We start from the raw sequence: 24763 nt of genomic DNA on the forward strand, positions 1-24763 counted from the left end.
AGCACGGAGGAGGCCAAGGAGTTTTGCAAAGGTGAGAGACTGAAGGCTTTTGGGGGGCAGGAGGGGAGCAGAAGGCAGGGTAGGCAGGTACCACCTAGTTTGCCATGGGGCTGAAGAGCAGGTTGGCACAGCTCTAGCCGCAGCCAGTGGCAGGAATCCCAATAAGAAATGGCTGCAATAAAACAAACAAAACACCCTGTACAAGCACAAATAACCCAAATGCTTGAACTCGAGAGATCCAAGGGATGAATGACAGCAACCTCAAGAGTCCTCAAACCTTACAGGATCCTCCTAGTCCAGGTGCCGCCATGCTCTGCAGAAGCCCATGGTGCACCTCACAGCGACGGGAGCAACCCACTCCTACCTGCCAGCAGCCCTGAGACTGACGGGGAAGGAAGATCTGCCAATATCCACCAAAACCCATCCAAATTTCATATCCCACGCCCCCCTCCCAAGGCTTCCTTCTTCTAGGGTTGACTTATTTTTTTTGTGGATGCTGCTCAGATGCAATGGAGGTGTGCTGCAGCATGACGCGTGGGCGATGGTGGCGAGGGGATACCCATGGTAGGATTTTTGGCCGGGTGAAGCACAGTACGAAGCAAAGCCTTTAAGAGCTGTGGCAGTCAGCATCTCTGCAAACCTGCGCAAGGTATTTTCAAGAATCAAGTCATCTGGCATTAGGGGCCTGTAGGGTAAGAAAGGAATGAAGGCAGGAATGTTGTTTCGTTATAAACAACATTGAAAAAAAGGGAGAGCTTTAGCATTGGCTTTTCTCTTTAATTGTTAATGGGGTCATTCCGTCCCAAATGGTCCCCCAGAGCAGAGAGAGGGGAGGGCAGCTCCCCACAATGAATTCAATCGCCTGTCAAACACATGGCAGTCATAAAAGGAAAATAATAATAATAATCTGTATTTCCTACTCTGGCTGCCAGGCAAAGATCCAGCCACTTCAAAGGAGAAACCCCATGTTTCCCCAGTCTGGCCTCACCTGACCGATGTGTGAGCAATCTGGAATCCCCATCCAAAACAAAGCCCCTCCTTTGGTGCCTTGTTTTCTTTCTCCATTCCTGAAGGGTGCCCCTCCAAGATAAAGAACAAGCCTTCTTCCACGCCGGGAAACTAGAAACATAACCCAGGGGCCGTGGCCACATCGGGTAGCTCTGGAAGTGGATGCTGGCAAGGTGTAGGAGAAAGCTCCCACGGGACAGGACTGGTGTATGAGCCAGGAACCAGAGCTCCTTCTCGCAGGGGTCTCCACAAACAGCCGGGGCCCCCCAGGATGTGGGGCTCTGGCTCTCTCCAGCGGGAAAAATCCAGCTTTTGTAGCACAAAAAAATTTGGATACGGTGGTAAGAGAGGCTGCAGAAGCAGAGTAGGTGGGCCTGATATAACCAGAGAGGGTAAAAATTTCCCTGGTTTGCTCTGTGATGGCTCATGGCAGCAGAGGGCTTGGCTCAGAGGGTCTTACAAATTAGCGAGGCGAAGAAAAAAGCCATCACCACAAGCTGAGAAAGCTTCCGAGCAAGACCTAAGGACTGTCCACGTGCAACTCCCGATCTGGCTCTGAATGATCTTCCTGAGATCACCTTCCCAACAGAAAAACACGGACAAGTGTCTTTCCAGGATGTCCAGGAAGCCCCTGCCAGGCTGCAGCGAGGTTCCCCCCTCCAACACCAGCCCCGTCCCCACCTTCAGTCTGGTCCCTTGTCCTTGCAGGCAGCCGGGACACGCATGCCTCGCATAAGCTGACCGGGCTCCACCTTAAAGCAAATGAGGTTTTTAATCACCCAAGGTGGCTGTTGCAGAGCCTTGCTCCAATAATGGGTGGAAATCCTCTTCCTGCGTTTCCTTACCGGCAGGGCTGAAATTCGGTACTGCCAGTGTCTGGGGGAAGGGGCCCTTCACACAAAGGTAAATCTCTGCTTTGGTCAACACCACTGCCTGCCCTGACACATCACCTGAGCTTTAACAAACTAACCCAAAATCCTCAAGCACAAAGCAGCAGGAAGTTTTGCCTGGCTTTCCACGCAGCAGTAGCATCACTCAAGGTCTCAAGTGCTACTTACTGAAAAACACCATCGATTCACCCAAATCAAACCCCGTCCTTCACACCCCTCCACCTTGCCCAGCAGCTCCTGGAGCACGGCTTGAATTGCTGACAAAGCTTTTGCAAGGCACAGAGCGCTCAGTCCCAGCCTGAGCTGGGAAGCAAACTCCAACCCAGGGAAGTTTCAGGTTCCCCTGGAGATGTTTTGTACTGCTTAAAAGATCCCTCTACATATTGCAGGCTTCAAGTTACTTCGATAGGTGTGCAAGGCACCTTAAAGAGTCCTTTCAAAGGCTGGCATGCAATGCAGAACTCACTGGAACGGACCAGCAAAGCCCTTGAGTTGTTGAGCGCTGACCTTCCTCCCACACCCATCCTGCAGCATTTCAGGCGGATCAGATCAGTCGCTTCAGTCAGAAGCTCCGACTCACAGCTCTCCTGCCCAAGAGAGGCAAATCATTTCCTTCTGCCATGCTGCGTTTTTGTATTTCTCCTTCCCCTCAAATACTCATGTCTGCAGAAGCCTTCAGAAACCTCTCCTGAACGGGGCTGTTTTGATACCTCACGTAACACCTCGGCTCTGTGCACCATTCTCCACAAAAGCAGCCTCTCCCCGCCAGGCGGGACACAGATTGCATCACCGCGCACCCTCTGCACTGACAGGAGCTTGCCCTCGGCAGCTGCACCCACCTGTGTAAAGGTCCGTGTCCGTGTACTCATCCACCTTCTTGTGCTGCAGGACGTAGTCAGACACTTTCGTCCCAATGGCAGGCTGCACGTCCAGCCACTCCAGAGACACCACAGTGCTGGAGGGCTCCACGCTGGGGGAGAGCCGCAGGCTGGGCAGGAGACAGGAAAGAAACCAAAGAAGACATCAGCTCCCTTTCTGGGGAGGAATCCACCTCTACAAGCAGCACAACCCCAGGCAGACCCACAAGGACAGGGGACACAAGGGGAGAGCGGGTAGGTGAGCACAGAACTTCCAGGTGAAGTTCAGGTGGGTGCAGCCTATGCCCTTACCTCCCCCTGCTCCTCTAAGAGCCCACGTCATGCAACTGCAACCGTGCAACCCCGAGTATCCCATCTAAAGGAATCTTCGTCTCCTGGGAGAACTACTGAACTTCAGCAGCCCTGTGGGAAACTGAGGACCAGCTGCCCAGGAGCAAAAGAGAAGGGGAGAATCCAGCTTCGTCTCTGTGCGACCCAACAGGGTGGAATCTACAGAAGGGGAGGGTCTGGTCTGCATCACCAGCGAGCAAAGGCGAGGGAGGGCGGGAGGGAGAGAAGGGGCAGGTGTGGCTGGGGATTTACCCAGCTGCAAACGAGCACGCCCCCCACGGGTGTGAGCAAAGGCAAATGCAGGGCAGCTGTGCGGGAGCTTTGGCCTGGATGAGGGACCGCGTGGGCTGGGGTGAAGGCAGAGCGGCTTCGTGCTCCTGGCTGCGCTAGCGCAAAGGCGTCCACTGCTCCTCGCACCGCTGTAAACGACAACACCAAGTACAGGGCTACGGGGAGCCCGGCTCCAAACATACGAGCGTGTTTGTTGAACTCAGGATGGGAAATGAATCCCCTCCGAGGATATTGGCTCGCTAAGAAGGTGTTCTGCTCCTTGTGGATCGCTGGAGCCAGTCTTCCTGCTTTCTCAGCTAATTCCCCATCAGTTTGCTCCTGATTTGTTCTTGCTCTGACAAGCCACAATGAATTGCACTGTAATTCCATTTCTTTCAGCATTTGAAATCCCATTCTACAAGCCCTGCTAATCAGGTGATGAAAATCTATAAGGAAACCTTCCCGGGCCACAGCCGGAGCCAGGATATCCTAAAGGCATCAGTCACGCAGTAAGGAGCGCTGGACCGCGGCCCCGGGGCTCGAAGGCGAGAGGAAGGAGGTGTCCGTGGGCTGAGCCTGCGGGAAAGGGGCTGGTGCCGGGGGGCCGTGACCCACGGGAGGGGCTCGCACCGATACGTACACAGGCGGAGGGAGAGGGCTGCAGTTCGGGAGTCCGTTCTCATCGAAGGCATTGAGGTCACACCTGCACCAGTCTTCGATAACATCGCCTTTCCCCGAGCACCAGTATGAGCTCATGAGGGCTCCCTTGAAAGCCTGACGTGAGAACAAAAAGCGTGAACACGTGTGCTAAAGACAGTGAAATCCGGCCAGCGGCTCGACCGCGCGGTGCTGAGCGTCGGGGGGGTGTGCACAGAGACGGGGATTGGGAAATCGGGTGGGGGGGGGTCCTCCCCAGCTCTGCCACCGAATCTCTGCATGGCTCCGGGCAGGTCCCTTCCCCTCCCCGCGCCTTAGCTCCCGCCTGTCGCGTGATGCTGGTTCCTCCCCGGGTGCTGCTTTTGGCGTGGGGACGGGGAGCGTCACGCGATGCCTCGTACAGAGGGATCTCCTGTGACAGAGGACCGAGCTGCCTGAAGAAACACAAACATAAGCCCACTTGTGACCCTGGAGATGATACGTAGGGTACCTTTACACTGCTGTCGTGCACAATGAAACTCTTCCACGTGCCCATCCCATCGCTGTTTCTGTACCCGCAAATAAAGAAATTCCTACATCCCCAACAACCCAGACCATTCCCACCCTTCTCACAGGTTTGTAATTCATACGAGCTGCCTTCCCGCTAGCCAACTGCTGCTTTATTCACTTGCATAAGGAATACTCACACGCAAAACAGCAGTATCTGGAAGAAAAAAATAAAATCTTGTAAAATGCTTGCAGGGTGTTCCCCAGCCAGGCAGTCTGTGCTGCACAGGCTGTCCTCAGCGTGACCAGCACCCCTCCCGACCACTCCTAATAATGCCAACGGATCCCCAGAACAACAGCTGTCCATCTGCTGGGATCTGAAGCCTAAACACTTTGACCGAATTCCCCAAGCCCTCCAGGTCTAACCCCACGGTGTCTTCCCTGCGCTCATCCCGCCGCTCAGGGTGCTCAATGTCCATCCCCATGCCGCAGGACCGGGCATCTCTCGCTCCGTACCCTGCCGTGGTTCAGATTTTATGGATTTATGGTGATTTCTCCTGCTACCTTTGCCTGTTGTGCCTAATTAAACCTCCAGCTTGGAAGACAGCATCTCTCCCTGCAGACACCCGGCCAGCGGTAACCCAGACTCTCTGGGAAGCCACAACGCCCTGCTAGAATATAATCATAACACCAAAACTTCATCCACTAAACCAAACCTCTTTATAATGCTTTTGACCTTTTAAAAGACACGTTTCGGGGCCGAAACGCCTTCACGGGTCCTCATCCACGCAGAGCAGCCTCGCTGCCAGCCCCCGCGCAGCCCAGCTCGCAGTGGCACGATTCCGCCCATTCAAAGCCGCCTGCGGATGCCTGGTCCGGGCGATACCGCCCGCACCGCCAGGTTACGCCTTAAAGATAAAAATGTGCCCTTTGAGGAGGACAGGGACGGCTCCAGCGGCTGTGGCATTTAGCAGAAAACTAGGAAAATCGCCATCCCGGGGAGGTTTATGAAAAGAGGGGGTATAAATAGAGCCTGACGTCAGGGCTCCCATTGTCCGGGGTTTTGTTGCTCTCCCCAAACACCTCGAGCACCTTTAACGAGGCGCCTTGAGGTTCTCGCGTCTGAAACATTTTCTGCTTCCAGGCATTTACAAAACGGGACTGTTCCAGAAGAAAAAAAAAAAAGGAAAAAAAAAAAAGGAAGGAAAAAACATGTGAAAGAGAGAAAATGTGACGTTATTTTACTTTGTTCTTTAGAAGGTAATTGAAGCACTGGGCTGGAAAGGGCATTGCAAAGTAATTGGAGAGCAGGGAAGACAGAGAGGAGTTTATCTGACACATGGACAAATGGGTGCAGATACACTTCTGTAGAGAGCCGCGGGTCGGTGCAGGACAGAAACCGAAAGCGATGCACGTAGATGGATGGGGGAGCGTGTGCTCTCCCTGGAGCAGGATAAATACATACATTGTGGGTACGTGGGTGCACAGACGTGCACTGTGGGCGAAGACAGATGTTGGGCGATCCCTGGAAGAGCTGCACCATCACACCGGTGGCACCGCTCTGCCGTCACCCTGTCCCCAGCCCCGACCCCCGCCGCTCTGCAGGCTCCCTGCCTGGCCCCTGACCCAGGGAAGAAATCCCACCCGCCCCATCCGTGCCCTTTAGCCAAACCCGATGGACAATTCCCTCCTCCTATTTTCTTTCTTCCGATGGGAAGTGCAAGGCTGGATGAGCAATCCCCTCTGCTTTGCCTGCCCGGCCTCGCGCGCATTTTAATTAGATCCTGCAGGTACCCAGCCGTCATCTGCCTTGTGTCAACCTTCACACAAACGAGGTTAGCTAATCGATGCGTCCTTCAATTGCACTCATTAAGGCGAGCGCACCTACGCGCACTAACCGGGTTACTCGGAGCGCGGCCAGCCCCCGGTGCCTGCCTCCGGCCGTTTTCCAGCAGCCGGCTGACGTCAGGACGGGCTGGGGTGGCCGGGCAGCCAGGACTTGCCTTCCCTCGCTTTCCAGAGGGATTTCTAGCCAGTGGTTTCCAGGACTTTCCTGTCGGCACCGAGAGCGAACTGACGGGGGGTAAATGGGTAAGGTCGTGCAGAAAGAGGGGATGAAGCTCCCCGCATGAGGACGTTCACCCTTGCTTTAGGGTGCACTCTCCATGGGGACACCAGCCTGCTCCCTGGGGACACTTGCTCCATAGAAACTCCAGGACAAATGGAGGGTCTCCGTGAGCTTCGAGGACTCTGTGGTCCTCCCAGGTGCCAGGTGCAGCTTTGGCTGAAGTTCACACACACAGCCCACCCTTCCTTCCTTCACCTCCCCCAGCCTGGACCAGGCCCTGGCAGAGATCAGCAGTCGAAGCCATCTTCCCTTGCAACGGCGATGGCTTTAACCAGCCCAGTGCCAAAAGCACGCTGCAGGCACCTGCTCCTCCGCAGGTGGCAACCACACGAGAAGGTCTCCTTTCCTCCCTCCTTCTGACAGCACAGCTCGGGAGGTACAGGACTGCTCACACAAACGCAGGTGAATGGCAGCTGCCACCTAAACCAGGAGCCCAATGGCTCAGGAGGACCAAGAGCAATGGCCAAAGGACACAGTGAAGGTGCTGAGACCTGTCCCATGGGCAGCTGCAGCCTTTTGGAGAGCTGCAGATGGGAACGCTCAGGGACCTTCCTGGTCTGCAGTGGCCAAGGACAACCTTCCCCTCCTGCCTCGGAGTGGGCACCTCCACATCTCCTGTCCTTCCCTGCTGCCATGCTCGGAAACACGCAGCAAACGCTCTCCTCCCTGCCAGGAGACAGCACGTACAACAAGACCACCATCTCCAACATGACCACCTCTGCATCAGATGCCTCGCCATGGTGGTCACACCAAGCTACCGACCTGGGAAAAGCCAACGGGCTCTGGAAGCGTGAAGGGCTTCCCAGGAGCAGCCCTGCCCGGTGGGGGTGGCAGAGCAGCCCCCAATGTGCCATCCTGTGCTCGCCAACCACTCCCCGGGATCTCAACGCCCCTCTGTGCCCTAAGGCAATTTTATCTTTCATTTAAAAGTATCCAAATTGTATTGTTTCCCTGTGAGTCAGCCCATTTAGTTTATGTCCTTCAGTGCCAGAGGGGAAATTTATGAGATGAGAAACTGGCTCGAAACGTTTATTTTCTAGATGACGAGTCATGCCATTAGATATATAGCATTATGAATCATAGGAACAGCATCTAATTTGCTCTTAAAGGTATAATAGGTCTGACTCCCCACACCCATACACACACATATATTGGATTGATAGTTCCCCCACAGGATGGCTAGTTCATTTGTTTTGACACGAGCAAGACTTACAGGACCATAAAGTCCCATCTTACCATAAGTTAAGCCTATTCATAAAAAAAATATTAGGGAAACGAATGATCAGCTAAGCACATTTATCCTACACTCGATTGCATATGGATCTTTCTCCTGTTGTTATTTGTGCTCAGGGGGAGGCCATTTGGCCCCGTTTTATGGCTTAGACGCTCTGCAACAGAACATAGAAGAACATTTCCTTTGTCCTCTGTTAGACCTGGCTGATGGAGGGAGAAACATTAAGTTATTTCTGACCGTGGGTTTTCTGTTGACATCCCCGGAGAGGTAAATTATAAGACGTGAAGGAACCTTTCGGATCAGCATTTGCAGGACTCAGCACACACACAGGGGCTGGTGTTTCCAGATGGGGTACTGGAAAGGGCATGTGTTGGGTGCTTATCCGTGAACATCTGGTCTTCTCCACAGCTGACGGATATGAAAATCTGGCTCAATTGTTTCTTTGAGTCTGGGTTACTTTGTGGTTGGTATGCACACCTCAGTTTCTGGAAAAATTAAAATGGAAATATAGGGAAATGAAAAACTGACCACGAACGAGCATGCAGGAGCATGCTGGAGACATCAGAGAAGACCTAGAGCTGGTAATTTGGTACATTTTGGGTTTTGCACTAGTTTCCCTGGTATTTGCTTGCTTGTTTGTTTTTCTTGTAAAGGTAGAAGGAAGGGAAGAGGGGTGGAAGCAGGCTGGGTCATGCCAGCCGTCAGGCTCAGCCTCGCATCCAGGGACACAGCAGCCAACAGAGACATTCTGTCCCTTCCTGTCTGCAGGACGGAGCTGGTGCCCACACACCACCACCACCCTCCCCCGAGTGCAGGCAGGTGCCACCGGAGGAGGCAGAAGGACGTCTGGCGAGGTGTAGCCCTGTCCCACCTACCAGCAGACCCAGTCACCCAGCGATGCCACCCCATACAGTGCCTGACACAACCCGGCCACTGACCGGAGCTCCCAGACACCGCCGTGCTCCAAGCAGTCTGTAGGCGGCAATAGCAATACTGACTGTTCATCAGCGGAAAGAAGACTACGGGATAAAGGCTCGAGCAGGGATTTCACGGCCTGAATGGGATGCTACCGTGATGATAGGGTGGCTGGAGGAAAAGCTTCCCATGCCCTTACAGTAATGCTCAGTGCTGTTCACAGGAGATAAATGCTGCTCCTTAGTCTAGACATCTCTGGAAGGAGAGGAAAAAAGAAAAAAAAAAAAAGGAGGAGGAAAACTAAGAATTTCCCAGGCCAGAGACTCTTTCCAGGATCACGCAGTTCGCGTCTGAAAGTCTGCTCCAGGTTCACAGCAAAGGAGGATGAAGTTCCCTACTGCTGTTGGCAGGTGATCTCATCTTGGGCTGCTCACACCCTCCCTGCCTCCGGCTGCCTGTCCCCGGGGAGCAGGATCACCAGCACTTCATCCTGGGAAGGCACATCAGCGGTTTGCTGGAAAGGTCAGGGTGCTGGAAGGGACCCAGGGTGGGCAGCATCCTGGTTTCTGTTATTTATGGGATCCGAGGGAGCAGCAGAGGACACTGTAAAACCTGGCAGCAGGGGAAATAAAAGCCTTTGTGCTGCAGCGAGAGTCCCGTCCTGGGGAGCCAGCTCCACTTTCACACCTCGGCTACAAAGCTCCCCATTATAGCAGGATCGGGGCGGTTACAATGCGGCTATTCTTCCCCTGGTAACGCGAGTCGGATGTGGGCTGGAACTGCAGCAGGATGCTCCAGCGTGCGAGGAGCAGGACAAGGGCCAATTAGCAGATATTAAAACAAAGCAAAACCAAATAAAAAACCCCACACCCCAGACCAAAACAAAACAAAACAAACCAAACACCACCTCACCTCAATAATACAAACGCTGTCCCCATTCGCCCTGGCTCCCTTTCGGCTCTGGCAGTGCAAAAAGAAATCCCTGGCACCGGCTCTCCACGCCGTCAGGGGCTGCTTTGGGGAAGCTGCGTGGTGCAGGGAGGACTGCCGTCCTCCAGCAGCTCTGCCATCGGCTGCTGCAGGGGGGCCGACGTGAGCCCACGGCCCCGGGGACGCCTCTCGCACTGTCCCCACAGCAGCCTGCGAAACCTCACCCTCCTCCTGCCAGGCCCAGCTGGGCAGAGGACACCAGGAGAACCAGCCCTGGGACCCAGGGCGCTGGGAAGGGGCCAGCTATCTGCCCTCCTGAGCGGGATTCCAGGGGTACGGCCAAACTCTTCCCTGAGCGACGAGTCCCAGTTTGACTTCTCCAGCCTCTGCCTCAATTCCTCTGTCCCTCCTCCTCAGGCTCATGTTCCCGCTCAAGCCTAGACTGATCTCCTCCAGGCACGTCTCTGGTCTCCACTTACAGAGCTTTGCTGCCCTAAGGGCTGACCCGGGATGGCCGCAGGGACAATGTTTACCCAACGGAGCCAAGGGCTCCTCTCCTAGGCACAGTCATGATTTCACAGCCAGCAGCAGAGCCCCGACGTTGCCCAACAAGGCAATCTCCTGCTGCAGGAGCACAGGGCCTTGGGGTGCCAGCACCAGGATCCAGGATTTCCCATGTGTGTTCTTCTCCATCTACTGTGCCCTTTGAGGGAAACGTCAACGCCAAAGGGGGGTATCGCAGCACCAGTGATACAGTTGGACACTCCAGCTCCTTGCCCAGGGGCTGGAGAGTCATAATGGTGAGCCCAGTCTGCACAGAACAGGGTGGGCTTCCCACTGCCCTGACGGACAGGCAGCGATGGAGGTAGGACAGACGTGTTTCACCCCGTTGTGGGCCCTTTAGACCGTCCATCCTGGTACGTCAGGGTTGGTATAAATGCATAGAAGGGCTCCAAAGACACAGCCAGGGCACAGCTCCATCGCACTGTGCCTCACAAACAGCAAGCGTGAGACAACCTTGACCCCGAGTCCTGACCAAGAACCACCAACAGGAGACATCGAAACCAGCCACTTCTGCTGAAACACAGCCACTGGGGCAGCAAGGGTACAGACATCAGCTGGACCCAGGAGGAAAAGCAACACCAGCGTGTGCAGCTCTCTCTGAGACCGCTGCCACCACTTTGCCGTCGCCTGTACGAGCAGCTAGCCTGCTCCGGGTGGGGGGCAGAAAGGACAACTGATCCCATCATCATCAGTGCATCCTCAGCGGGAGCTGAGGAGCAAGTAGTTCGAAGGATGGGACAGATGAAAAAGGAGCATTCCCCTCTCTTGTCCCTGCCTGCCTTCTAGTCCGTGATACCTCAGCTGCGTTATCCGGCTGGGCTCAGGCAGCCGCTGGAGCAGTGCTCCCCTTGGACACGAGCACGGGCTGGGCACGCTCGCTGCCCACGGCTCCCCTGCTCCTCACTCCCAGCCGAGGCCACCCTGCCAGCCCGGGGACACTGAGGCCAGCGCTGGCCATGCTCTGCTCTGCTCAGCGAGGGGTGGCTCCTCGGGGCCAGCGGCTACTCGCAGGCATGGGGTGGGAAGGACCGATGGGGAATTTTGCTCTGACCTTGAGCTGCCGTCCCAGCCAGTGACCTCGCAGGGGCTCTGCCGGCCCCCGGCACGCAGGCACTGCTGGCACAAGCACGCTCTGGTCCAGGCACAGGCAGAGAAGCAGCTCTCACCGAGAGCCCTGCCAGGGTCCCAGCCACACGCTGGGCTCCTGCCGAGGCTGACGGGGCCGGCAGCACGGGGACCTGCCCCCCAGCAAGGCTCCACGCCGTGGGCTGGGTGTGTGTGCCGCAAGGAGGCCGTGGCTGCAGGCAAATACTGAGATTACTCAATTTTCAAATTAAATCAAGGTCCAAGGGGTCTTCTAAAAATCCAGGCTCAACGTCCGCTTGTTTCCTTAAAGACAAACAACAGGGGTTTGAGCCCCTTTCCCACCAGGAGCGAGACCGATCTCTCCTGCCCCCCTCACACACGACCTTCCGAGCACTTCTGCAGCTGGCCAACGTGCTCTGCAGGAGCAGCTTCGTGCTTGTTTCGGGTTTTTTGGGGGAAAGGAACAGACCACGAAGGGGAGAGACCACGCTGCCAAACATGCTGGCCCCTTTCCTCCCCACCGCTGGCCACGGCTGCCCTGTGGCTCCGGCCACGCACACGTGCATCCCCGTCAAAGATGCACCGAATCCTCCAGGTCTCGGTGCCGCTCCCCAGGCCGGTGCTGGCAGTGGGAAGGGTGGGGGAAGCAGGACACCCCCCTCCTCCCCCTGCCTCTCAGGGCTAGCTGCCGGGCTCACCTTCCTGCAGCCCGGCCAGGGGATGTGCAGGTTTGCAGAACATGCAAACCTGGGCTCTCATGCTCTCAGCCCGTGCCTCTTGGTGGACCCCAGGGCTATGCTGGGCAGTAAGAAGCATGTTGGCCACCGCGTGGGGTGAGGGCAGGCAGGGAGGAGGAAGGCCACCAGAGCCGGGCACTCTTGCTGGGGTGAGAGGCGGCTCTCCTCTCCTTTGGCTCGCTAGAGGGAAACCAGCCAGGGTCACCACGTCTCTCTCCTCTCTCATCACATGCGCTCAGCAGCATCCTGCCCTTGGGGTGTCGAGGCATTTTGCCAGCAGAAAGCCCCATGACGGATAGACGCTCTTTGCTGTTGGGCCTGGCCAGTCACTGACACAGCTTCTTCCACAGTCCTGCAGTGGAGAATCTCCTCCAGCTCCATCTGAACACAGCAGTGGGGGGGCCACTCTGATGTCCGCACTGCTGCAGAGCACAAGCGAAGCAGAAGAGAGATGTGGGCAGACGGCGGCGATCAAAACATGATGCAGGTTCCAGAAACATCCAGAGAAGTCACTGCCAAGGTCACAGCTCTCTGTCTCTTTACATCGCTTGAACTCACGTTGTGAGCATTTTGACTTAAGAGCAATGGAGCTATAATGGCAACGGTGCTCTAAACCTACTCGGACTAGTTTAACCTCACCAGCAGACCCAGACTGGCGGAGAGAGGACTCCAGCACTGCCTCTGTTCTAACAAGCAATCCTTCCTCTGTGAAACCTTCCACCCACAGCCACATCAGCCACGACGCCAATGAAAAAGCCACTCAACAAAGCCCTTCAAAAGGTGCTTGGACTTCCAAACATCTCCTTGACCCTGGGAAGCTCCTCGCCCACCCCAGCGCTGCCAAAGTCCCCAGCCAGGCTGCAGCCATCAGTGACTGTGCAAGTTCTCTGACCAACGCCATCAAACCGCAGGGGGAAACAGAAACACCTCCAAGCAGGGGCTCAACGCGTAAAGTTTCCGTTGCACGCAAGAAGGACAAGAGGGGCCATCAATAACTGGCAGTGCCCTGCCCCGGGTACCCGACACACTGTTCCTCCCCACTGCTGGGAGCGATGCTTGAGCAGGACTGGGGAGACAGACCAAAACCCCGCTGATCACACAGCTGAGAGGTTCCTTAAGCTCACAGCACAGATGCCTCCGGAAAAACGTTCCCTGGGCAGCAAAAGGCAAAACCGGTCTCCCGGAGCCCTTCTAAATTTCAAGCTGTTGCATTAAAGCAAGAAGAAAACAGCAGTTCCCAATGACATGGAAATAAAGAGTTTTCCAACTTGTATCACATGGGCAAAGCAATATATTTTCACCTAATCTCCCTCTAAGAAATGGTCAGTTTTAGCTGAAATCAAACATGCATGCATAGAAAAATCACAAATCAGCCCAAGGCAGACACCCAGCACGGAAACTTAAACCCCGGCACTTAGAGTCTGGCAAGGTCACGAGCAACTGAGAACATGGCCTTGTACAGTGCGGCAGCTGTAAATTTTAAGAAGTGCATAACTCACTGCACTGAGGCAGATGAAAAGACAAACCTACTAAAAAAATCTAGATATACTGAAGTGGGCAAAATATCTTTACCTCTGTCTTGCCTCATCTCTCCTGCTAGGCTTTTATGGGAAAACTTTCAGCAAACTTTACAGAAGTTAGTACCCACCTTATTAATGACCTTGCTTTCTCTCTGTACGCATAAATAATTGTCTATGCGGACATATATATCTATATGTGCAAAGAAAAAGATCTTCATTGTTTACAATTATTATTTTGTAATACTACGGGGGAATTGGGATCTGCCTGCAGTTCCCATAAGGTCAGCATTTGCTGTAGCAATTCAGAATTAGCCACATGAACGGGGAAACGCAGGCAGGGGAGCGCTCAGCTGCGGACGCTGTGCTCGGAGGTGTGGGACTTGGCGTGCACGCGTGTGTGTGTCTGGCTCACACTGCCAGACTGGACACGGCTGTCCCTGGACAAAGGGGTCTTCCTTTGCTCCAAACTGCAGGGTCTGAGCGCTCAGCCCAGGCATCTGCAAATCTTGTTTATGCCACAGGCAAACGCCGCTCTGCTGGTGCCTGGGACGCTCCTCTGGCCTCCTACCTGATGCTGAAAAAGGACATTTCATCACCCAGACCGTACACGAGATGCTCCTGACAGCACCTGCCCTTTGGGAGCCCATCCCAGCGTGCAGGGCGAGGAAGCGGTTCAAGCCGGTGGCTTTCTGGCACACTTGCAGGGGACCAGGACACACCACTGGGTCTTGGTGACAGGGTGACGCCCCCATGGTGGTGGCAGCTTCCCACCACCCCTAGACCCCTTCCCCTTTTGTGGTCGCCCTCCCACCCTGCTCACAGGGGAAGGCTGCGCTCCTGCCCTCACAGGCACCCCTCATCCCTGAGCTCACGATGCCGCGAGAGGCACGGGGACACGTTCTCACACCGGCAGCGCTAACCCCGCACCAAACCACCCTCACTAGGGCACGGGCACGGCTGCTGCCAGCTCCATCTCCTCTGGAGAGGCAGGGACAGCTTTGTCCAGCCCATGCTGCCCGGCAAAACCTCCAGTGCCGAGAGGCGAGGTTTGTGCCGTGGCACCGGCACCAGTGGATTACAGCCCCCAGGCACCGGGGCTCGTCCCAGCCCATGAGGATGAAGGGGAGCAGGGGGAGGAGAGGGAAGAGAAATAAATATCCTGCAGGAGGGAGGCTGATGGAGAGAACGGTGAGACGTAAGCTGGGGAGGAAGGGATGGAGAGCAGGACAGCAGATCAGGTGAAGGTTTAAGTGAGCAAGAATGGGGAAAGGAAAGTGCCGGAACTGATGCAAGACAAGGGATTCATGTTGAGGGAATGGCCAGGAAAGAGGAGGGACAGGGAAGGTAAGAAGCAGTCCCTGTCCTGCCACAGCAAAGGTGGGGATGGCCCTAGATGGGCTGCAGGGACAGCGGGTAAGAGGGCCTGGCATCAAGAGAAGCTCACAGCCAAAATGAGCCCCAGTCCAGCTGCATGCTGGGGGTCAGAGAGGACAGCGCCCACCTGCCCCCCCCCCCAGGACCTGCCCCTGTGGATGGAGCGAGGTGACCCGTCCTGGCACGCGCAGCTCACTGCCAGCTCCCGGTGTCCCCTTAGCACCTGCTCCGGCAGCACCCTCCATCCTCCAGCCACCCGAACCCCTCACCCTGCCACCTCCAACCCCGGCACCGCTGAGCGAGAGCACCCTGGGGTGAAGGCACCCTTGCACAGACAGGCTCCCCGGGGGTGCCCCCCACCTCTGGGTGAGCAGGTGGAGGGAGGAGGAGGGGGGATGCATCGAACGCAGCCCTCTGGAAGACGACTAGGGCTTCTTTTGTTTGGTTGCTTTTGTTTGCGTGTTTGTTTGGTGGTTTTCCCGGCGCCTCGGCAGAAAGCACAATGCGGGCTGTCCTCCAGCTGCAGCTGATGGGGCCAGCCCTCCCCAGAGCCAGTGGAGGGAGGGAGGGAGGGAGGCTGCTGCTGCTGGGGAAACACGGGCTCCAGCTCCCCAGGACAAGGAGGTGCCCCAAGTGAGCCCGGCAGGGCTGGGGGGGGACAGGTGAGGAGGAGGAGGAGGAGGAGGGGACCTTGCAGCCAGCCAGGCAGGGTGGCATTGCCACATGGCGCAGGGCTAGGAAGGGGAGCGGGGTCCACGGAGATCCCCCCAGATCCTGCTGGGCTCTGCTTGCTTTTGCCGTTACTCCTTCCCTGCTGGCTAACCTCCCCCTTGTACCCCAAAAGGAAGTGTCTTCTTGCAGACCGCTGCTGGGAAACACGTCTTTCTTGCCTGAAGGAAACCAACTTTCCCACTGCTCTCCCTGTACCCGGGATGCCTCATCCCAGCACCACCTTGGACATGTTGATAAAGGCAGCTCAATGTCTATGCAAGAATTGCCCAGTGGGAAGAGCAGGCATGGGTGGGGAAAGGATGCAGGATGAGAAAATAGGACAAAGGAAGTTTGAGGAAAAGAGCTGGAAGGAGAGAGGAACGAAGGTATGGAAGTCAGGCATGGCTGCATGGAAGAACCAGGAGGGTTGATAGATAGGCAAGCGGGAACAAGATCAAGAGGTAGACAGGGAGGGACAGTCCCCATACAGGACTTGAGTGCCAGGAGATGCCAGTGGATCTGGGAAGGGGGTGAAGCATCATTCCTGGTGGTCACACCTCCATGTGCTCGGATTGCTTGCCGACCCACAGCCCTCTGCATCCTACTCACAGCTGCCGCGCGCTGGCTCACTCCAGGCATCTTAATCAAGTGCAGGCTCAGTGCTAATAAGTGACTTTAAACAGGTCTGTCATTTTTGGACTTGAGATTGGGGTTAGAGGGCTGCGGAGGGGGGCGGGGGGCAGCAGCCAACCGAGAAAGTGGGAAATCAATCTCCATAGCATTAACACTGAAGTTCTTGCAGGAGGCAGAGGGAGCCCAGCCCCAGGGAAGGGTGACCTCCAGCTTGGCTGGTCCCTCCTGGAGTAACAGTGACCTCCTGTGGCTGCGGGACTGTCCCGAGGGGCTGGTTATTCCCTCCCTTTGCACAGGCTTTGCAAAGCCACGCTGGAGCCCTGCAGGGCTTTGGCCGCCCCTCACACAGCTACAGCTGAGATCTCTGAGCCAGGAGTGAAAGACTGACCTGATGCCTGGCTCCTAAGACCCCTCCACAGGACCCATCCTGCACACCGGTGTCTGCTGTGGGTGGACACCATGAACAGCCGTAGCCCTGGCTGCTCATAGCATTGCCTTCACCATCCTGAAGGCAGGGAGACACAGGTCTGAGAGGGCTGTAGGACCTGCCAGCTCCATCACTGACACCATTCCAAAGCATTCCCCACCAAACGGACACACGAGAACACTGCCCTGCTCCAGGGAACCCAACATTTATGCAGAGACTGAGGAAGGCAGACTTGAGAAGCAACTAAGGCAGGATCATAGTGGTGGAGCTGGTCCATCTCCGGCTTACTCACCTCCCTGGTGTCATTGTCCTGGATCAGAGCGTACAGAGGCACCACTCGGTTGATCTCCAGCAGAACTGGCGTAGGGCTGAGCTGCTCCTTGCCTGGGCGCCGGCACAAATGGCAAGTGGATGGGCAGCGCCCTTTCTCCTCGCAGTGAATCTCCACACCTGAGATGAGGTGGTCATCAGACAGCATCTGTGCTGTCAGCAGGCCTGAGAGATAGGTGATGAAGGGCATAGATTTCAACTCCTTCTTGTTCCCAAGCTCAGTTGTTTCTGGTTGAGGGAGAGGGAAGAAACCAAACAACATAAAATAAATCTCAGCACAGTCATCTTCCCAAACCCAAACTCTGCTGCAGCCAGGACAAACACAGCTGCTGAAGGTGTAGGCCAGGTGGGAGCAGGAAATCAGAAAGGTCAAGGAGAGGAGTAAAACAGGGCTTGCAGGTCACTGCTTGGGAGTGGGTAGAAAGCATGAGTGTTTTTAGCCAAGCACTTCTAGAGTGACAGAACTGACCACGGTGTTCTTTTTTGTAACTTCCATATTCACTTTCTGCACTTCCAAATGAAACAAAACCACCCAAATGTATCTTCCCCGCCAAGGAGGAACCTCTGCAAAGGGACCAGGTCAAAGAGCTGAGTGCCCTCACCCCTGCCCCAACACCAGCCCTCTCCAGTCCCTGCCATCCTCAGCTCTCTCCTCTGGGTGACCCATTATCCAGGGCACTGAGATGGACCCGGAGGAGGCTGGCAAAGGGACTACGTCACGGGATGAAGCCCCTCGGCAGAGTGGGTAAGCGGGTACCAGAACAATCTCACCACACGTGGAACAGATGGAGGCGTTTCCAAAACCAAACTGTCAACACTCTGCTTTCAGGCAATATTCAGGCCTTTGAAAGCCATTGTGAAACTTCCTGGTGGTCTTAACCACATGGAGATAAACCCGGCGAGCCTCACTTTGTTCTGCCTTGGTCCAAACGCTCACTAAGGACAAGGAAAGTATCGCACCTGGTGATACCCTGAGCAAAGGAGCCGGGACTCCCGTCTTTGTCCTGTACACTTCTGTTTAAACTCTATCTATAGACACTCCTCTTGTGCTGATCCAATAAGGAAGGCCCAGCTTTCACAACCTGGTGATACACCTACAGAAGAAAAGCCTTTCTCCATCCCATGGCCAACTGAGGCTCCCAACACCGTGAGCTGGATGCCTGTTGCTTCCAGCAACAACCTCCCAGTCCCAAGAAGGAGACGCAGAGGAACGAGGGTTGTCTCAATGTCCTCGGCTTGCAGTGACATGCAGCTGATCCGGCAAGGCACTAGTCAATTAGAAATACAAGTAAACACAGTATTCATTCATGATTCCCAAAGCCCTTCAGGCTAGGGACAGCCTCTCCTTGCTGTCTGGCTGTCAGGAACACTTCTGCACGCAGGATCGAAGCTGTCATGGGAAGAATGAGCAAATTCCAACCAACCCACCTTTCAGTGGGAAAAAAGGGGGGCAGTTGCCAAGGTAAATTAAAACAAAGCTGTGAAGGAGATGTCTCAACATCTAGGGACACACTGACCTACACACACATGGAAAATGAGAGATGGAGCTGGTTCTTGGAGAGATTATTTTCTGGAAGAGCAGCTCCAGACAACTTCAAGCCTCATAAGGGAAAACCATGAACCCGTGATAAACTGGGTAGCTCAGAAAGCTACAAGGTGATAACATGGGCCTCTGCTCGCTTCTGGATAACAGTAATATTTTTTTTAACATCGCTACTCAACTACATTTAGAAGAGCAAGAAGGAGATGGCAATGACACTTCCGGGCTGCAAAGCTTCTTCACCAGAGCTGAAGCAGTGATCCTCCATAAGGAAGTAAGTTTTGGAGCCATGCTTTAAGGGAGAACATGAACATAGAGCTGAAGAGAAAGCAGCATCAGTCATCTCATGATTGGCGACAGGTTATCAAACCTTCCTTCCTGAATTATTGGCTTTATAGCTAAGAATTACAGACCACTAGCATCAAATGTTTGGATGTGTCCTTAACAAGGGTTATGGCTTAGCTTAAACTTAGCTAAGGTTTGTCTAGAGTTGTGGCCTTTTAGAAAGGCTTTCTGAAAATCGTTGTTCAAATCACACATACAGGTTTCCACCAACACCTGGAAGGAGACCAGGCTGGATGGGCAGCATGGTCCAACTGCTGGAGTGCCGCTCTGGGAATGTCTCATTTGAGGCTCCGTTCCACACTGTCTGCTCTGTGCTTCTCCCCCCACGTCACCCGTCCTCTCTGCGTTGAAGCACTGGGCGCAGGATGCATGGGCACGTGCACGAGCTCCGGTGCTCTTCAAGTCCAAACAAGCAGTAAGGAGTGGGATGAATAAGCAGGAAGAACAATCTCCCTTAGTCCTCCTCAGTTACGGTCTGTGTTTGCAGGGAGCAAGCAGGGGCAAGTAAGGAGCAAAATAAACCTCTGAGCAAGAATCTCCGTCTGCAGGAGAGCACTCAGTCCGGGGGCACCCGACTTGTGTGCTCGCTGGTCTCCCTGCACTGCCCCATGCTGAGGGACACCCTCGACTGACGCAGCTGTAGGAGCTTACACCCAAGTGTTTCCGTTAGTTGCCCCATCCAGAATACAGATGGAGCTCTGTCCAGTGACGCTGCACCAGATACATCACCTTGGGGAAGGAGACGACACGGCTGGCCTGCCGTGGGCTAGACAAGGAGAGCTGTCCTCCAGCATCCACCTGACAACACGGCCCCTTTAGCAAGACAACGCTGGAGCTCGTCCAACATATCCTGCACCACCCGCCGCCTCCTTCGCCCATCGCTCCCAGGAAAGGGTGCTGTAGCTGAGGGTGGTGGACGTGGTGCTTTCAAGAGTTCTCCAAAGGGGCTGGCATGAAAGGGAGGGTTCCTCCTTTCTGCTGAAGGAAACCCAGACGGAATGAAGCCATTTCAGGAGCAGCAGTCGCCAAACGGAGCTGCACAGGGGAAAGCGTAGAGGTCTGCAAATAAAGTGAGGTAGAAAACTATGTGAGTAGTGCAGCTCCTCTTCCACAGCGGCCGGGCACTCAGCAGCAGCAGATTCGCTGTGGAGCCTGGTGACTGGTGGCAGACTTGTCAGCAGAGCAGACTTCATAGGTAAGGAAACAACCGTCTGCGTTTAACCCTCTTTCTAACAGGTGAAGCCCCAGTCGCTTTGGGGAAAAGGCTTGCTTTGCAGACTGGATTCCCGGGGACATCAGGGGTTACTGCAGCCGAGCTGAGTGGTTCAGCGTGCTGGCAAGGGATCCGCGGTGTCCCCTCGTACCGAAAAGGCTCTGGGTACAACTCCAAAGGAGGAAAATGAAATAGGACGTGGCTCAGCAGAGGAACACGGGCTTCATTGCCAAATTGCCCGCTCTCATCCAGACGAGCACTTGGAAGTCATCAGCACTGGATAGCAATTCCTGGGAGCTTTTGTGGAACGAGCTTTGGGGGCTTAAGTATAGTCCTAACCAAAATAATCACCCCATTTCTGCTCTTAAAGCCCAGAAGAGTGGCAGCTGCACACCCTGCTTGTGAGCCAGTTCCTCCAGAGCTGGGGAGAGGCAGCGGGGAGGAACTGCTGCTCCTCATCCGCTTGCTCAGAGGGTGGAAAGCATCAGTTCCAGGTGCCTTCAGGACTGCACTCATCCCTAAAAAGCTGGCGATTTCCTCGATGGGGACTGTGCTTCCTTCTCTTCCCACCCACATCACCCACCACTTGCAGCATCTCACAGAGGAGCAGTTCAGATCCGGGAGGTATTGTCCTCCAAAACACACTCCTTTATTCCTGGACCTGCCATTGCAACTGTAGCCCTGGGAGAAGGGATCGGGGTCCCTCTATCTCCCTCTCCCCTACCCCTGAGATGAGTTTTGGTTGTTTGCTCAGCTGCCTGCATGCAAGGAGGGGGCTCGGGGGCCAGGCCGCTCTCCCCATGGCAAACCCGACAGTGAACTGGAGAAACCCCACGTACTCCAAGAGGCTCGGTCTGGCTTTTATTACCTAGTCGCTGTACAGTGTTCGTCAGCGCTGAGGCCCAGCTGACTGGCGGCATCTCGAACGAAAATATGGGCAGCCCAACCCTATTCCTGATGAAGTCAAAGGAAGTTTTTGCCGTTACATTGGAGAGAATCAGAACCAGACCCTGCAACGTACCACTGCAATGCCATCTCCAGCTGCCAGTGAAGCCAACAGAAACGCTCCTGTTGTCTTCACTGCAAGCTGGGTCCAGTCCAGAGCAAGTAAACCCAGCTTTAGCGTTCTGGTCCACATTGCAGGATCCCCACGTGGAACTGGATAACCTCCCAGGGCACTCAGATCGCTCTTGCAAAGCCTCTGCTTGGCTCCCAGGGAAGGGCTTTGCAGGTGACCGCTGCTGGGGTGCTCCAAAGGTCCCGCTCTGGCAGGAGGACGGGGCTTGGCTGCAGCGCGGCAGCAGCGAGGACACAGGGATTGCTTATCAGCCCTTGCATCTGAACATGCTTTCGCTAACGCTGCTGGCGACTCAGTTGAGTCCTGGCAACATCTGTTTGGAAGCACAGCGCCGCGGATGTGGTTAGACACATCACGGCAACTTGTGGGAGTTATTAGTTTGTTTGTCTGAAATATGTATTTTTAAAAAAAAACCCCAACAAAACAACACAACAAAACAAATAAAATGACAGCCTTCCGCCAAGCATCAAGCCTTGCGTAAGAAAGGGAGGATGAGCAGCGCAGGGTGTTCAGAGGTACTGCTCGCCTGTTGGGGTGCCTGGCTCTGTCTCTGTGCTCCACCAGGATTTAATAACCCCACAGCACGAGGTGACTGCCTGCACAGCGTGCGGGGGTCCCTGCTCAGGATGCAGCAGTTGCAGATGTGGGGAAACTCTTCCAGCGTTACCAGCAGCACCTCCTAGTGCTTGGACAAGAGGGAAGCACGACAACACCACTACTGTAACAATAACAAAAGCATAATACCTAATTCTTTTGTATTGGAGTGCTGATTTGTCTTGACAGCTCCCAGGAGATGATGGGCTTGCTAGTGGTCCAGCATTTTACACGGCACCTCTCCCAAAAGATCCCAAGTCATTCCAAACTGGTAATCACTTCACTTACCGCAAGAATGTAGCCATATCAGAGGTAGGATGTGGTAGCTCTTCAACACCAGAAAAGCTTGGACCAAGGAGAGCAGAAGGCTCTCTAGCTGAGGCAGTAGAGGGAACGTCGGGAAGAGACCCGGGCAGGGATTCCTCCAGGCTCGGCAGGTTAATCCTGCCGACACCGACCGGCTGCTCAGCTGGGCCTGATTTAGGACCTGGCTTTTGCACTTCATGCAAGGAAGCTTAATTCTGGTCCACCTGCCCTTTACACCACCCTCCACCTGGACAGATCTAGTGCCACCACGGGCAGGGCTGCGGGGATTTACAGCCGACACACATCTGCTGGCCCAGGCTGCCCGTTTATTACCTGGTGGAATAATACCCCGTTTGTTGGCAAATCCATCGAAAGGGAGTTAGAAAGAAAATCAATAGATGTGTTTGCCTGGGAATTTCTCTTGCAGTGAGATATTGTCAGTGCGGTAACCAACGGGTCTATGAAGAGCTTGGACAGATTTAATGCTGTTGTTAGTGATGGGCAAACACAGGGGCTGCCACGGGAGCAATGTCTGGAGGAGCCAGCGCTCTCCTCTGTCACATGCATCCACGTGTGCAAGAAGCGCGGCGCCAGCCCTTGCTGCGGCCCAGGAAATGCCGTACCGGCAGCGGCTCAGGCCAGCTGTGCCAAACCACCAACGGCCAGCAACGCCCGCGTCCCCGGGGCTCACGCGTGGGCTGGGGCAAGGGAGGGCTCACCCAGGAACTGCTACCCCTCTTCTGGGGAACGCAGCCGTCCCGTGGCACGGCATCCCGTGTGAGAAGCCTGGGCGAAGGCATGACCGCAGCCTGTGACGCAGCACGCGGGTGCAGAGCCCGGAAGCGCGCGCTGGGGCTTGCAAGCAAGCGGAGGCGTGCGTCCGTGGGACAGCTCCGCAGAGCCCCCGGCAGCTGGTGGGGCGGCGTGGGGCCCTGCCACCCGCGTGGCTGCGGGGCAGTTGTGGCCACCCGCGGTCCGTGAGGACCTGCTGCCCTCTCGTGGCACCGCAGGAGGATGGCTCTCGGGATGGAGATCCTGCCACCGCCCGCTCGGCCACTGTCACCCAACAGCCCCTCCTGGGGACCTCCCGGGCCTCATCCTTGGGGGAGCCGCACACCTCGGGGAGACGAGTCTGGCAACCCAAAGCGTAACACCCCTGAGTGCCAACCGAGACAACCTCCTGAACGTGATGGTTTGTGAGCCCTTTTCTTCCCCCCTTGCGCCCGGAGAGCCCCGCGTTGCAGCTGCCTGCCTGCCTCTGCCCCCCCGCAGCCTCCCACTGCAAAGCCCCCTCTCCCTGCTGGTGCTCTGACCGCTGCTCCCAGCCGATTAACGTAACTCAATTAAACGCAGAACCCTATGGATGCTGAGTGCCCCGACGCCCAACCGCAAGGAGTGGCCAGAGAGCCGTACCGTGGTGCTTGTGGCTCGGCGGCACGCCTGAGCCCTGCCTGCCCGCGGGACCCTCTCTGCCCTCGGGCGGATCCCAAAGGTACCGGCAGGCACAACGCGGAGGCAGACCATCTCCTCTGCCCACAGGTTGGCCAGGCAGGCTCTGCAGTAACCTCAGCTGCAGATCAGACATTTACAGACTTGCAAGACTGTGGTATTAAGAAAAAAAGCCAGGAGGGTTCTTAGAAACCACTGATAAGCCTCTATAAAAGGAGATGGTGCAGGCATCACCTGTGAGCTCGCTTTATCAAAGGAGCGGGCTCTGCAGAGCCCTGCACGGTCCCCGCTGTCACCCCGCTGCCTGCACCAGCTCTCTTGGGAAGAGCAACTGAAGCCCTGCCCCGCTCATCCCACCCTCAGCAGCATCTCGTGCTCACCCCTCTGCCTCACAGCCACTACAGCCCCACAAGGATGGCTCCGTGACACCCCAAATCACTGCCGCCACCCCCCATGGGCAGCTGGCTCCCTCCCTGCTCCAACACCCGCATGCCCATTTCCCACGGGATGTCCAAGACCTACCAAGCCCTGCTGGCTGGATGGCCGTCAGCACGGGGCAGCCCCTCAGGACACACCGCTCTGCCAGGGGGCCGGGGTTCACAGCCTCCCCATCCTTCCTCCTCATGGCACAGGGTCCCCAAACTCCAACATGCTGGGTACCATCATCTGCTCATCATTATCACCTCTTAGCAAACCCAGACAGTCCTTTGTTTTCTCCCCAGGATGCATGAAAAGCTTATTTTCTTATTCCTACCATTACTTTTCTCTCATACTGCTAATTTTTAGGTGTGCTGTCACAAAATCTGCCAGACCATCCTGGTTCAAAGCTAAGTCCACTTTTATTCACTGGAAAATACATCAAGAGCCAAAAGAACATTTCCCTGGTGATGCCAGGAGCTGGAAGTGAACCCCGTGTCCCCTCCCCAGGCACACCACCCTCAGGGGGTACCCGGGGGCATCCTGCTGAGGTTTGCTGCTCGGGGCCTGAAGCACAGCATGAAACAGAAGACCTTAAATCTCATTTTCTTTTGCAACCCCGGTCAGGCTTTGCAAATGCTGTCTCTGCCTTTGAGTGCATCTGCTGCCCATGTTGCTGGTCCCTGCTGCTCCTGATCGCTGGTTGGGTGTAG

At 55.5% G+C, this 24763-nt stretch overlaps 1 protein-coding gene across 2 annotated transcripts in view; it reads right to left on the bottom strand.

The window, feature by feature from the left end:
- ASTN2 (astrotactin 2) overlaps window positions 1–24763 on the bottom strand; it is a 357525-nt gene that overhangs the window by 87081 nt on the left and 245681 nt on the right. For both annotated transcript variants that reach the window (XM_054848678.1, XM_054848677.1), the window contains 3 exons: window positions 17071–17336; window positions 4017–4150; window positions 2738–2886 (listed from right to left, as the gene is read on the bottom strand). In XM_054848678.1, coding sequence (XP_054704653.1) covers window positions 2738–2886; window positions 4017–4150; window positions 17071–17336 — 549 coding nt within the window. The remainder of the gene's footprint in view (window positions 1–2737; window positions 2887–4016; window positions 4151–17070; window positions 17337–24763) is intronic.

Source organism: Grus americana, chromosome 20 (genome assembly GCF_028858705.1).
Source record: "Grus americana isolate bGruAme1 chromosome 20, bGruAme1.mat, whole genome shotgun sequence".
NCBI classification, from domain to species: Eukaryota; Metazoa; Chordata; class Aves; order Gruiformes; family Gruidae; genus Grus; species Grus americana.